At 38.2% G+C, this 15424-nt stretch overlaps 1 protein-coding gene across 1 annotated transcript; it reads right to left on the bottom strand.

Moving 5' to 3' along the window:
- Nucleotides 1–1310: 1310 nt before the first annotated feature.
- On the bottom strand, nucleotides 1311–15105 carry Hhla2 (HHLA2 member of B7 family). Its single transcript, XM_017598146.3, is given in 7 exon segments — nucleotides 1311–2837; nucleotides 3478–3587; nucleotides 3986–4124; nucleotides 4127–4240; nucleotides 12403–12489; nucleotides 13067–13223; nucleotides 14977–15105. Coding segments are annotated over 5 exon segments (906 nt in total). The 5' UTR covers nucleotides 12455–12489; nucleotides 13067–13223; nucleotides 14977–15105; the 3' UTR covers nucleotides 1311–2346.
- Nucleotides 15106–15424: the final 319 nt, after the last annotated feature.

Below are 15424 nucleotides of genomic sequence, written 5' to 3'. Positions count from 1 at the left end.
TAGTACATCAACAGAAGTGTAAATAAGACAGAGCTGGTACCAGGGTGTGGAATCTTACTGTGATAGGTCTAACCATTCTGGGTTATTTTGTTTTTTGTTCCTTGTGGTTTGGTTTTTTGTTTTTGTGTTTTTAAGAAATGGAGAAGACTTGGGATTTGGACTAAGAAAATGGTTGAATGCAGTAAGCAGGACTTAGTGGGGTGTCATAATAGTAATTTGGAAGGTAAGGTTCCACCCAGAATCCAGCAACTCTGAAAAGAAAAAGTTTTTTCCTAATTTCACAACAAATGACAGCTTATTCAACTGTCACACTAGGAGTGGAGCAAGCTTCAACCCAAGCACACAGCAGAACTGGGCAACAATAGCCAGGTGGATCTGGCTTTAGAGTTAGGAAGGAGTAAGAGGTTATGGAATTTTCCTGTCACTAAAGAAAACTGGGAAAACCAGACATGTAGCAGGTGACTCCCAGCATGGTGGCCTGAAAAGGACATTGGATGAAGCTCTGAAGCTGAAAACTAGATTATGTTAGAGACCCCCAAAATGCTTCAAATGCTAGAGTCATGATATGTCTACCAAGGATTGCTGCATACAGGGAGTAGAACTGTTCAAAAGAGTGAAGCATTTTGCTGTTAGCAAAGCTGGAAACACTGAGTCATCTAAGCCCTTTGACATCATACTTGGAGTTAAAGGATTGAGAGTTTGCCCTATTGTGTTTCAGTCCAGAATTAACAGCATTTTAGTGTGAAAAGGTTGGCTTAAGTCTCAGAAAAGACTGGACTTTTAAACAGTTTTGAGACTGGAAGACTATGAAGACCTTTGAAGTTGGATTGAATGCACTTTGTACTATAATATGGTCATGTGCCTTTAGGGGTTAGGAAATGGAATGTGCTAGTTTGAATGTGCTAGTTTGAATGCAAATGGCCTTTCTGGGCTCATATAGTTGAATGCTTGGTCCCCAGTTGATAGAACCATTTAGAAAAGATTAGGAGGTGTGGCTTTGTTGGAGGAGATGTGTTTCTGGGGATGGACTTTGAGATTTCAAAAGCCACAGCATTCCCAATTAGCTTATCTCTCATCTATCTATCTATCTATCTATCTATCTATCTATCTATCTATCATCTATCTATCTAATCTATCTATCTATCATCTATCTATCTAATCTATCTATCTATCTATATATATATATATATATATATATATATATATATATATTTATCTATTTCTAATGGATCAGATGCAAACTTTCAGCCACTGCTCTAACAAAATGCAGGTCTATTTACTGCTCTAATTCCTACCAAAATGGCCACGCATTCTAACACTCTGCAACTGTGAGCCCAAATTAAATGCTTTCCTTCACGAGTTGCTTTGGTCATGGTGTTTTGTCACGGCAATAGAAAGAGAACTAGCTAAGAAAGCAAGTCTCAGTTAAAACTTCATACCTAGTACATGACTGTCATCCTGGTTCCTTCTCTGATGGGATGCTCCTGCTATCAGCCTCTTCTTAGGGAATGTGGACGGAATCTCTCCAGGCTGCACTGGACAGGGCTTGTGTGAGAATGAGAGGTTCTGAAAGTAAAATCTTTTCTGGAGCTGGAATTACCCTGATGCTTTACTTTTGGTGAAATGAAATCTAAATTTCTGCTTAAGGAGATGGGCACATGTTGTCTTCCGACAGCTACTTCCTGATTGTTTTTCTATACTCCAAAATGAATCCAATATGAGGCAATGGTTTTAAAAATAGAATTTGGGCTTCACTGCATTTTACATAAAACTAACACTCTTATTGGGGAGAAAAAATAGGAATTATAAATGCATCCTTATTTTTCCATTCTATATCATCAAAAGGGATTTTATCACTGAGCATAGAAGCCTTCTTTGAAGATCACATAACACATGGATAACTAAAAATTCTTGAGACACATAATAATTTTCATAACATCAAATATCCTTATTAAGGGATGAAATTGGGGTTTCCTCTGTGACAAGGCCATAGAGTAAGAGTGGGGAAGTCAACCACGTTACCCAGAAAGCCAACTACATGGCCCACATTCTTTGACTATGGCCAGTAGACTAGAAATATTCCTTATAAACAAAGATTTTGGCAACTGAGAGGAGTGAAAAATGAGCAGACCTGAGTACATCAAGAATGGGCTTCATATATTATGTGGTCATTTTTTCCACCAAATTAACGTTTGCCAGCATCCAGTAGTACCCAATGCTAACTTCCCCTGTGCCTACAGCTTCAGCTCCCAAACCAAAACTATAGGGTATATATTACAAAGGGCAGTGAGCAAGAATTGAAGGTATTTATCTTAGAACCACCAAAACATGCGTATTTCCCTTCCTTTAAAAACACAGAAACAATGAAAAAGAACTCTTCTGGGAGTAGCTGATCAAAAGATGGTTGTGTCTCCTACCACCATGAGGAAAAGTAGCTTCATCAGTGACATTTTGAAAAGTCTTACCGAACCTTTGTTGTAACATCAGAAGTTGATTAGCCAGTCCTATTTGCAACTTACCTACATGCACCCTGTGGAGAGTGAGAAAACTACACTCAGTTGAAGAAACATTACACAAATGTTCGCCACGATCTCACACATGACGATCTTTCAAAGTGACAGGGAAGGAACTGTGATCTATCAGCTCTTTATTCTATGAGAATTGAGGGTAAGTAGCAATTGTGTCCTGTGGTGAACTCATATTCTAGTCCAAGACAGAGTATCTCCCATTTTCTACCTCGAACCAAGTAACATGAAAATTTTGGTTTGGTCAAGAAAAATTGCTCCTGACCGTACACCAGAGTGAAATGGAGTCACTTTGATTCCTCCAATGAGCACCTAACAACAAAAACAAAAAGTAGTGAAGACCAAACCGTTGGGTGAATTTTCTAAATTATCCTTGTGATTAGGAAGGAATGCAAGTGATAATACTTATGTATGCGGGAAAAGCTTTCTGACATTTGTATTGTAGTGTTTCATATAAGAAAAGTGGTCCTTCAGAGCTTCCAGGGACTAAGCCACTACCCAAAGACTATACATGGACTGATCCTGGGCTCCAACCTCATAGGTAGCAATGAATAGCCTAGTAAGAGCACCAGTGGAAGGGGAAGCCCTTGGTCCTGCCAAGACTGAACCCCCAGTGAACGTGATTGTTGGAGGGAGGGTGGCAATGGGGGGAGGATGGGGAGGGGAAGCCCATATAGAAGGGGAGGGGAAGGGGTTAGGGGGATGTTGGCCCAGAAACCGGGAAGGGGAATAACAATCAAAATGTAAATAAGAAATACTCAAGTTAATAAAGATAAAAAAGAAAGAAAGAAAGAAAGAAAGAAAGGAAGAAAAAAGAAAAAAAGAAAAGCTGTCCTTATTCCATTTTAAAGATTCCGTCTAACATTATATTAGGCCTTAAAGTTGTTCTGAAATGTAGCCTTCCAGGGGGAAAGGTCCTGTATCATAATTCTTCCACTCTGAAACAATGCACCTGCCGCCAAGTCTGGCAACCTTAGTTCAATAGCCAGTATCCACATGGCAGAAGGGCAGAACCAACTCCCACATATCATTCTCTGAATTCCATAGGCACATTGTACCATCCTGTTCCCCCAAATAAGTACAATAAAAATATTTTGAAGATTAATGTTCAAAACAGCAATAGTAATAGTCAAAGTTAATAAATCTTTTACCTGGGGAGAATCAGAACTTGTGATATGCTAAGAGACATGTATTCCTATGTAGGAGGAGGAGCTATAGAGAGATAAACAAAAATTCATGGACAGATTTCCTGTTTTTATTCAGTGTATAAATAATAAGGTAGGTACTTCTATTTTATGAATAGGAGCTGATGCTCATAACCAATGCAGCCAAATTATCCCTGCTGCAGATGGGTTTTCTTTCTTGTTTGTTTCTTTGTAGATTCGTTCCAAGTAGTTGCCAGCCTTGGACAGAGCACCTGTACACAAGACGTCCAATGGAGCCCACCTGCAAAGGCTCACTCTCGCCTCCATGTTTTCTTGAGAAGAGAATTTTCAATAGCACACTCAAAAGATGAATTGGATCCTGTAATATTCTCTGTACTTTTAATATGAAATGGACCAGGAGCCCCAGTTTCTTCTGAACTGCTTTCCGGGATACAGTATTGTCCATTTCCCATGCGATATGTGAACGAGGATAAACACCCAGGATACTGCACACCAGGAAGCAGCTCTCTATGTTCCTCTTTATATAGTTCATTACCAGCGTGTGGAAAGCTGCACAAGAGAAACAGTGGGGTATGAAGAACTGTGGCCAGTAGCTTCCTTATCAATACCTATGTAATAAGAGCTAGAGTCTATGAGCAAGGTTTCTCAGTTTCTTAAAGGAAAACTAGATCCAAACAAAAACTGCAGAAGCTTAAGATCAGGTGTGGTTACCCAGCAAGCACAGAGAGAATATGCTTCGATTCACAACAAATAACACTCTCTAGTCTCTAAACGTACTTACCTGACAAATGTAATGGCCTTACTGAGGAAGAAACCGGATCGAAATCTATAGAGTTCATGTAGCACTCTCTGTATTCTTTAGCTACTGACTCAGCCTATTTGAATTTTGTTTTTTAACATACAATTCTGAGTCAACACATAAAACAGTTAAAGCAGTCAGAGGAAGAAGGAGTGAGAATTATATAAAACAGCTTAGCAGAGGATTTCCTCCCAAAGCTCACACAGTGCTGTACAGAACTCTGTTATACAAAATACTGTATGTAGAGAGAAACTCTTATAAACATTGCCTGTCAATAAAAAAAAATGGCCAGTGAGCAAAGGCAAGAAACAGGAGGTAGAACACTGGCAGGAAGAGAGAGGATTCTGGGAAATAGTGAGAGAATAATAGGAGACACAGGGAGGTTCAAGGGAAGGATGAAGGCAGTAAAGCAGCAGGTAGTGGATCTCAGGACAGAATACAGAGAGATTCAAGTGAGATGCTGAGGGGACAGGAATGAAGAAGTGGGACAGGACTGAAGAAAGGTAACTAACCATGACATAGACATAGAATATTTTAATGATTAAATAAGTTATGAGCTAGTCAGGGGATAAGCCAAAGCTTTTGTCCTAGGCATTTATTAATAAATAATTAATCTCAGAGTTGTTATTCTGGGAGCCAGAGCTGGGAAAGAAAAACTTGGAATTTAAAAAAATTTTTTTTTGGTTTACAACCCTAGCTGTGTTACACACTTCCTTACACTCTTACTCACTTGACAGTATACCTCAAAGACAATGTAATCTCTGTTCTGGCCCACTACACTACAGCAAATATTGCAATAGAATGGTCATGATGCTTATGGTTTTCTAACGCACATGAAAGCAGTTCTACACTTATATATAGTCACTTACATGTGTAATATCTTTATAATTGCTTTGTTTCATTTGAAATGAGTTCATTTCATGGACTACAGTCTGGCCTCAAGCCATTGGATCTGACTCTTCCAGTCTCCCTAATAGTATAATTACAAGTACATGCTAGCACACATGCTCCATAATAGCATTATGTCTTGAAAACCATGCTTGAAAACCATCTTTAATGGGTGACCATTAAGTTGCCATCTGTACAAGAACCCATCTCTCAATGCTCAGTGAGCATTGTGGAAGAAAGGGCAAAAAGACTGGTAGCCAGAGGTTAGGACAAGTGTAGGAAAACAGTGTCTTCTGGGCATGACAGAACAATTGCACCCATGAACTTACAGCAGCTATGGTTGCCTGCACAAATCCCACAGAAGATCTAGCCACTCAGTATTCAAGAACAGAGAAGTCAGGGCAATGAGCCTCTATGCCCAGTTGATACTGGCTAGGGAACGGATATAGTTTTTGTTAGACATATGCCCCCCTAATAGGTTGACCATGTGTAGAAGATGGTCCTATGACCATACATATATGAGCAGCACTAATTAGATTTAATGGGTTATTTAAAATGAAAAAAATGAATATAAATTTGAAGGTCTAAGAGAAGTTGAAAATATGGAATGGGGATTGGATATGATAAAAATACATTGCATACCTATATAAATAAAAATAGTATATGCTAAAATAATAAAATACAACTGCATTAATAGCAAATTTATAATAGTACGAAAACTGATTGTGAAATAAAGAATGCTAACATACCATATGAGATCAGCACACTTGTCATTAACATTACTATATCAACAAGAATTCTTGGTAGTATAATTAATTATGAATAGACAATGACATTATTTCAATTGTTTATGTTTTATTTTGATGCCAGTGTAATTAAACATAAACTTGACCATTGGCAACCATGAATACATTAATCATATAATATGGCTAGAGTTACATTATAGTTACTACAGAGAGGATAAAACCATATAATATCAACAGTAACTTCATTTGAATTACAAAAAGGCAATTTAAATTTAATTCAGTATTTCTACTCACCATGTTGGAAGAAAATTTTAAGACTGATGATATTCAGTGCTAATAGAACTACAGGAGAAATGACTGTTCTTATGCTGCTGATGTCACTGGAAAATTAAAATCTTACCTCTGCTACTTTTATTTCAGATAATTTGTCATCATTTTATATAACTATAAAGACATTCATCACAACTGAGTCTGTGATGGAAAACACTGGAAGTCCCAAACACAGGGGAAATGGCTATATTAATCATCACGTCCCTATACTATGAGATATTATGGAATGGGCACAGTCTATGATATTAAGCATTAAAACAATGAGGTAGATTTGTAGGTACTTTAAAGGAAGATATTAGAATACCAAGTTCAAAAAAAGCTATTTCAGAATTGTATCAAATTATATCCTTACGTCTTACTAAATTTTACATACACACTTACCTCCCACTTTAGCACAACTTTGTTTCTGACACATTCATTTGTTCTTCCCACAGGGAAGATATAAATTCCTTCACCTAGAAGGCTCGATCTTTTGACAGTCAGAGAGGCATTCCCATGGTGAATTTCACTGTGAAAGAGGGATGTCCAGTTTGCCTATCTTAGGTACTTTGCCTCCAAGTGATCCATGCCATGATAGAAACTGTGAGTGAGCATAGTTTTCTTAATTTCTCCAGTGAATTACAACTTGAGTCCCACTCTTAAAGGGGTAAGGGAGAATTACAGTTCATCATATCTTCCACGAATACGTTGCTCATTATTACTAATAATTACTGAAGAAGGCTGGGAAAAATATGTCTAACATCGGAACAGAGACAAAAACAAAGAGGGTTAGTGACAGGTGCTTGAAAGGGCTTAATGTCCAGAGTACCTGAGTGAACGTCCACTCAGAATAGCCTGAGGACCACATCATCAAGAAGCCCTGGATTGCTAGTCATTAGAAACAAGTCCTGACACTGTGATGGAGTATCTTCCCCTTCAGTTGAATCTCTAATTGAATCAAAGTAATGATGTGGTTGGTGACTATCCAGACCATAAGCTTATTAGCTTTTAACCCACTTGTCCAACAACAGAGAGAGTCTGTCTCTCTCCAAATCACTGCTGTAGTACAGGAAAGAGTAAATGTAATGGAACTCAGCTTTGATACCTCCTGTTATATTAATAGTTTTTGAAGTTAGCTAGAGCCACAAGGCCCTAAAACTGGGGGGTGGGAGGATTAGTTTTACTGGGTCAATAAGCATGTGGAGCACTGAGAAGACAATTCTTGGTTCAGCATTTTGTTACCAGTCCGGAAGTTAGTCTCAGCCCAAGATGGCATGGGCCCGGAGACCAAGAAGAGAAATGAAGTACTACATTGACTTTGGCTTCAGAGTATGTATTACGCTTATTACTTTTCATCATACTGAGAGAACGCCTGATCAAAAGCAACCTAAGGAAGAAGATATTTATTTGGGCACATTGTTTTGTAGGACTCAGTCCATCCTGGATAACTCTATTGTTTCTGAGTCTGAAGTGAGGCAGGACATCATACTGATAGGAGCATCTGTTGGAGGAAACAGACAAGAGGAAAAGGGACAAAAGCAAGGTACAACTCCCTAGGATTTCCATTATGACCTATTTCTGCCTGCTAATCCCTTGTTCAGTGTGATCTTCAACAGCTGTACCTTCAGCTTCAACAAAGGGACTTTATTATGCACAAGGCAAACAGAAGTAGAAGGACAAATAGAAAACAGCTAGTAGATAGAAACCACAGACAGAGAACAAAACGTCACCCATCAGATGCATGTAGCATCATGAAGAAATAATCAGAATAGTCTGAGTGAGAAAGTACATAAAGTAAGGCCATCACATCACTGCTGAATTCAGCGTTGAGGTTCTCTCCACTGATAAACTTCTGGCTTCCTGTTTCTACTGGAGGCACTTTTATATTGTGGGATAAACAATAATAATGTCTGTAAGGACTAGTTTGCCTTCTATCTGTTCTTAAAGACACAATGTTTTGAATGTGTTCATCTGCTTGCTCCCTCCCTGTGATGACAGAATTTTAGAGGACGCGTACTAAAACCATGCATGAGCCTTATACAAAGAGGGTCTCCACACTCTCAAAACCCACTTTCAAAAAATATTTAAGTAGTACACTGTTAGGTCTCATATATCCAGAAATAAGCTCACACTGGATTATAGAAAGATTTCTAATAGTTAAATAAAAGCCAGCACACTTGTGAAAGCAGTTCGCATCTACCAAAAGGAATCATTTCCCTTACCTTTGGCAGAAGAGACATGGGGCTCTCTATTGACATGTACCTGTGGTTGCATATCAAAACCCATGCTGGCGTCCAGGCTCCTTCAGTCTCTAATCACAACTCCTTGTTATAAATTTCAAAATCTATGCTAGCCTCTGGACCTTCCTCCAACTCGGCCAGGTACTCATCCTCATTATCACCCAGCCCCGCTTCCTATTCTCTCTCTTTGTTGTCTCCTTGCTCTTTTTGTATCTCTTGTTCTCTCACTATCTCCACTGTTTTCTCCTGCTCTTCTCCCTTCTCTCTTAGACAGTCCTGGCCACGCTCAGTCTACTTCTCTTTCTCCCTGATCTGGACTCATCCAGATGACTCTGGGTATTTTTTCTCTCTTATTTACAATAAAATCCTTCACCTAAATCTTATTATGGAGCAGCCATTTCAGTGGTTTCTTTTCTGTACCTCCTCACATACATACATAATAATTTTCCAACATGTGTTAGAGTCCCCATCTCCTAAGTTTTCAGAACCTCTCAAAATAACACCAGTAGCCGGAGCCAAACATTTAACATACGAACCTGTGAGGGACAATTCACATTCAAACCACAATAGGGCCACACTCACAATACCTTATAAGTCAGACAAATGAAATTTGGGGAATATTATTCCAGACTTAAATATAAAATGATAATCCTCTTGCCTTATCAGATTTTTGTTGTTGTTTTATGTGAATGTAAAAAGATTAGAAAAATCAAAACAACTCAAGACGAGTAAGGATTTTTGTAATGAAAACTTAACTTTGCCATAGCATTGGAAACAGCATCCCATTCTTTGAATAATCATAAAAAAGCGAAAGTAGGTCCGATTTTCTTCTCTGAATTCTAAGATAATAAAATGATAAAGAACCTTCTATTATGAACATTGGAAGAAATTACTTAGGATTTTTGTTAATGTAGCTTAAGAGTGAACAACTGGGCGCTGGAGTTGCTCTGTTATACCCTTTGACCTTGTCCAACCCTCTGAGGATGTTTTTCTCCTCCACGCCTTATCACACTCCCAGAGAGACTTAGAGTCTCTCCAGCAAATGAGAGAGACATCCTCGTGCTAGGAAAGCAGCATGGAAGGCATAGTGGATAAGAAGTGACTGGGGGCTGATAACTGCTCTGCTCTCTCCCTCCTCTGCTTCAATAACTGACAAACGGAACAACCTGAAATCAAAACACTTCTGTACAGCAAAGTAGGCAGCCTACAGGAAGGGAAACATCTTTACAAGGTAAACATCTTGAGGGTTAGTATACAATAAGGTAACAAAACAAAAGTAAACATCAAGAAAATAAGTGCTAAAGTTTCAAAACTAAAGAGAGTTTTTAAAAGATGGAGTTCAGAATATGTTCCGCATCCTTCAACCTCAAAAAGTGCAAATTAAAATTGCCCTGAGATTTTGCTTTACTCCAATCAGAATGGCCAAGATTTTAAAAATAAGTCAGGAAATGCTGGCATGGATATGGAAGGAGGAGAACATTTTATTCATCGCTGCTATGAGTGCAAACGGGTAGAGCCATTATGGAAATCAGTGTGGAGGTTCTTCAGAAAGCTAGAAATAGATCTACCCTGTGTTCCAGCTCTACCACTTCCGCAAAGACACTCAAAGGTCACTGTATCTTACCATGGAGATATTTGTGCTTCAGTGCTCCTTGCTTCTCCAGTCACAATAGCCAGAAAATGGAAATAGCCTAGATGTCCATCCACTGATAAACAAGTAATGAAAATATTACTATTTGCATAACTGAGTGACAGTCAGCTAAGTGAACACAGCACTAAAATGACTCCCAATCGCACACGGTCGTAACCACAGATCAGGACATCACCCAACCCTCGTCTTCAGGTTGGGTGAGAACGGAGGAGAAGAAGAGGGGTACGGAAGGAGTTGGAAGAGTGATTATGGCCAAAATACCTTGTGTGAAATTCCCAAGGAATTAATAAAAGTACTTAAAACAAATAAAACCAATGAGTAAGTAAAGACTCACTCAAGAATCCTTTTGTGTTATAGTTTTTAATATAATTGTTCAGTGAGCAGCTATTTTAAAGTGATTGCTGTACATTCAATGAGCACCTGTGATGTTCAGCTGACTAGCTTTGTATCTACATCTTATTTATTTACAAAAGTTAAGGGTTTATATGGCTCACGTGTGCAAAGGCCAGTTTCACTACGTTCAGATGCAGCAAATCTGGCATCCAGATGATCTCACTATTCAAAAAAAAACCCCTCTGTTCTGACAAAAATAACCATTTTTACCAGAACTGATACACATACGAACTCACAGAAACAATAGCAGCATGCGTAAGTCCTTCATGAGTCCAAGCTAGTTGGTACGAAAATACTTAGAGGGGAAGGGAAAACTGGCTCCTCGCCCTAACCAAGAAGCTATCTCTAAATGACAACGGCTTGCAAAGGAAAAATTAGTTTTCTTCTATGGATATATTAACCACACTTAAATGTAGGCCCCCCTGTCCAGATGGACAATGTAAGAGAAATCAGTGGCAATTCTGGAAATTTCATTTTTATCTCATACCGTTTTGTTTGAAGATTTTTTTTAACCTTATTGGACTTTCACTTTATGATACGGTTTCTGATTTTGTGTTTTCAATGGTGTCTGTGTGTGTGTTACTCAACTTTTTTCTTTATTTTTTAAAATTTATTTTTTAATTATTATTTCTAGTTTGTTTTCTAAAGAGAGAGAGAAAGAAGGCATGGAGTTGGATGGATAGGAATGTGAGGAGGATGTGAGAAGAGGGGAAAGAGGAGGACTTGTGATAAAAATATATTGTATACAAATTATTTTCAATAAAAAGAACGTTTTGCTACTATATGTGTGTGTGATACATTTACCAAAAATTTATTTGTATAATAAAACCTTCTCTAAATTTGTAAGAGGTCTAAACTTTTGATTTTGGCTAGTGTGATAGTTCAGCTATCCTATTGAACTGAAGGTTCTAAATTTTATTTCTATCCATAAACTGACTCAATTCGTAAGGGACTTTAGTATAGTTCTGCTCTGATGCTAATTATTGCTGGCTCTTTTAACTGTGTGATAAGCCTTCTAAGATCTGATGCTTATGAAAACACTTTATCTCAATGGCGTTCTCTAAAATAAAAATGTTAATGATGGCTTAAAATATAAAGAATCTCTGTGATGTAACCTTGAAAATCTGTCAAGCTGAGGTACCAAACTTCTACTCTGAAATGGTACCAAATTTCTAGTGACTTTAGTAGTAGACAACATAATAGAAAGAGCTTTAAGTGAAACCATGGAAGAAAACACGATTTTTAACTCAAAGGAACACTTCTAGCCTGCTGTGTCTGCTCATCAACAAACCAATCACCCAGGAAATCCCCCAGTGCTGAGGAGATAAAGCTGGTTTGGACCTTTTTAAATTCAGAATATTTGAACATACACAATGAGATGACTTAGGAATATGACCCAAAACTAAGTACCACTCATTTACACCCACCTATACATTACACACATAACCTAATGGTAATTTTCAGTTTCACTCTTTTGGTCTGTGTTTTCCCTGTGTCCTGGCACACAAGGCCAGCTGTGGACTATCCCACCCGTGGAATCACATCACCGCTCAAAACGTTTTAGCTCTTGAAGCAGTTTGGATAAAGAATGCACAAATACACAGGCTATAGTCAATCTACTTTTTCTGTTACTGTTAATCTCAGATGATACAAATAACTAACACCCGGATTACAAAAGCAGTTACCTTGAGATCCATGAGGGGACAATGTGATAACAGAGACGAAATGTGCCTTCATGTCTCGCAGAGCTCATGTTAACTGTGTTAACTGTGCTGCAGAGGGGAGGGGGAAAATGTCATGGATTGTAACTACAAAAGAGGATTGAGAAGAACTACAGTGCCTGGCTCCAGGAGATTACTTTATTATACAGGCACACAGATAATTTGTCATAGCCATTACACACACTATTATATAAATTCAGTGGCATAGAAGTTCGTCCTGCATTATTGGAGAAAATCCAGTTATAATACAACCTTAAATACCATGTTCCTGGTTTTGTTTGTTTGTTTGCTTGTTTGTTTTCTAAGAGCACACGTTTTTGAGGACACTAGCAGGATCCATCACCACATCTACATTATGATATTAATGTAGAGGGTTGACGTCACATTGAGACCTGAGTGTGCTGTACGTTAGTCGCTGATAAATGGCTGTTGAATGAATAGGGATTTGGCAGTGATCCTACAGAGGCTCTCTAGACAATAGCTGTTATTTATAAAGCTTTCTACAGCATGAATACATTGCCTTATAGTAAAATAGACTAAAACCAAATTCAATTCAATATTAAATGCCAGTGATAACTATGACATTGTTTATTATCACATATAAAAAGAGCCAAAGCATAGCACCAACCTTAGTGTAACCCACAAGGCTGCTGTTAAAATGGGGGCCGGGGAGCTCCGAGTGTCTCTGTTTGAATGTGAAATGTTGCATATGGTCGTGTATTCGAACCCTCAGTTCCTTGTTGGTGGTCCTTTTTTCTTGCTGAGGTTTACTTGATGTGGCCTTGCTAGAGGAAGATGCAGATGTCACTCAGATAGAATATGGACTTTGAGAATTTATGGTCTGGTCCTACTCTCCCCTCACTGCCCCCTTTTGTTCTTCTGGTCAATGATCTCTCAGCTCCTTGCCCCTGCCACCTGTTGCCTTGCCTTCCCAACATGTTGAGCACTTATCCCCCAAGGCAATGCAAGTCCAAATACAATCTTTCTTCCAAAAATTGCTTCTGCTCTTCGTGTGTTATCACAGCTACAGACAGACAAGTTACTAACACAGATGATTAGCTCCTTGTCCACACACGACATAGTTCCAAATAAAATAGAACTGATTCTTCTTGAATGATGGGATTACAGTTAATTTTTTATCTTTGAGAAACAGTGTCTTTAAGAATAGCCTATAATTTGTCTTAAAATCGCTAGAAGATTTTAAAGAACCATTTGGCGGTTCTACAATTGAGAATGTGCTTCAAATATGCCGTAAGATATAAAAATTTTAGAATGGTTAGAATTATTCTAAAAATTTAAATTAGACTCCTCCATCAAAACAAAATCCGATAGCATAATTTATAGTTTCAATATCACGTTTTAAATGCTAGAAGGAAATAATTAAATTTGCAACTTTTGCAGAGTTTCTTCAACTTGACTCATTTTCTGATTTTCTATTAAAATGTGTTCATTTTCTGTTAAGCTTGTTTGTATTTTATTAAAGTAGATTTGCTTAATAATTAGAAAAGCAATAAAGAAAAAATAAATGTTAAAATATAAATGACGTCAGCATATATAACAGGACTATTAGCTTCCATCCCTTCAAAGCAAGAGCTAGAATATTTGGTAAAATGAAAACTTTTATAAAATTGTACTATTTATTAAAATAAGATGCATTTCATCTTACAGATATACCTACATGTGGAAGATACTAATATATACTATATCACAATGACAATCTGTGAATGAGAATATTAGTAGCTAGAAATTTATTTTTTAAAGATTTATTATTTTTATTTTATTTTTATGAGTATTTTATCAATATGTATGTATGTATGCATGTACGCATGTATGTATGCATGTATATATGGATGATGGATGGATATATATCTACCTATTTCTAGCTTCACTAATCCTTTTTTCCTTTTAATTTAATTTTTATTTTTTATTGGATATTTTTTATTTATATTTCAAATGTTATCCCCTTTCCCTGTTTCCCGTCCATGCCCCCTTCTTCTATAAGGGTGTTCCCCAATCCACCCACCCACCCACCCATTCCTGCCTCCCTGCCCTGACATTCCCCTACACTGGGGGGGTGGCCAGCCTTGGCAGGACCAAGGGCTTCTCCTCCCATTGGTGCCCAACAAAGCCATCCTCTGCTACATATGCAACTGAAGTCATGGGTCTGTCCATGTATACTCTTTGGACAGCGGTTTTGTCCTTGGGAGCTATGGTTGGTTAGTATTGCTGTTCTTATGTGGCTGCAAATCCCTTCAGCTCCTTAAGTCTTTTCTCTAACTTCTCCAGTGGGGACCCCTTTCTCAGTTCAATGGTTGGCTGTAAGCATCTGTCTCTGTATTTGTCTTGGTCTGGCAAAGCCTCTCATGAGACATCTATATCAGGCTCCTGTCAGCAAGAACTTCTTGACATCAGAAATAGTGACTGGGATTGGTGGCTGCATATGAGACGGATCCCCAGGTGCGGCAGTCTATAGATGACCTTTCTTTCAGTCGATGTTCCACCCTTTGTCCCTGTATTTCCACCTGTATTTTGTTCTACCTTCCATGAAGGACTGAAGCATCCACATTTTGGTCTTCTTTCTTCTTGATCTTCATATGGTCTGTGAATTGTTTCTTGGGTATTCTAAGCTTTTGGGCTAATATCCACTTATCAGTGAGTGCATACAGTGTGTGTTCTTTTGTGACTGCATTACCTCCCTCACAATGATATTTCTAGTTCCATCCATTTGCCTAAGAATTTCATGAAGTCATTGTTTTTGATAGCTGAGTAGTACTCCAGTGTGTACATGGACCACATTTTCTATATCCATTCCTCTGTGGAAGGACATTCGGGTTGTTTCCAGCTTCGGGCTATGAACACAGTGGAGCATGTGTCCTTGTTATATCTTGGAGCATCTTTTGGGTATATGCCCAGGAGTAGTATAGCTGGGTCCTCGGGTAGTACTATGTCCAATTTTCTGAGAAACCTCCAGACTGATTTCCAGAGC

Source organism: Rattus norvegicus, chromosome 11, assembly GCF_036323735.1.
Source record: "Rattus norvegicus strain BN/NHsdMcwi chromosome 11, GRCr8, whole genome shotgun sequence".
Lineage (NCBI taxonomy): Eukaryota > Metazoa > Chordata > Mammalia > Rodentia > Muridae > Rattus > Rattus norvegicus.
This window is presented reverse-complemented; position numbering and strand designations above follow the sequence as displayed.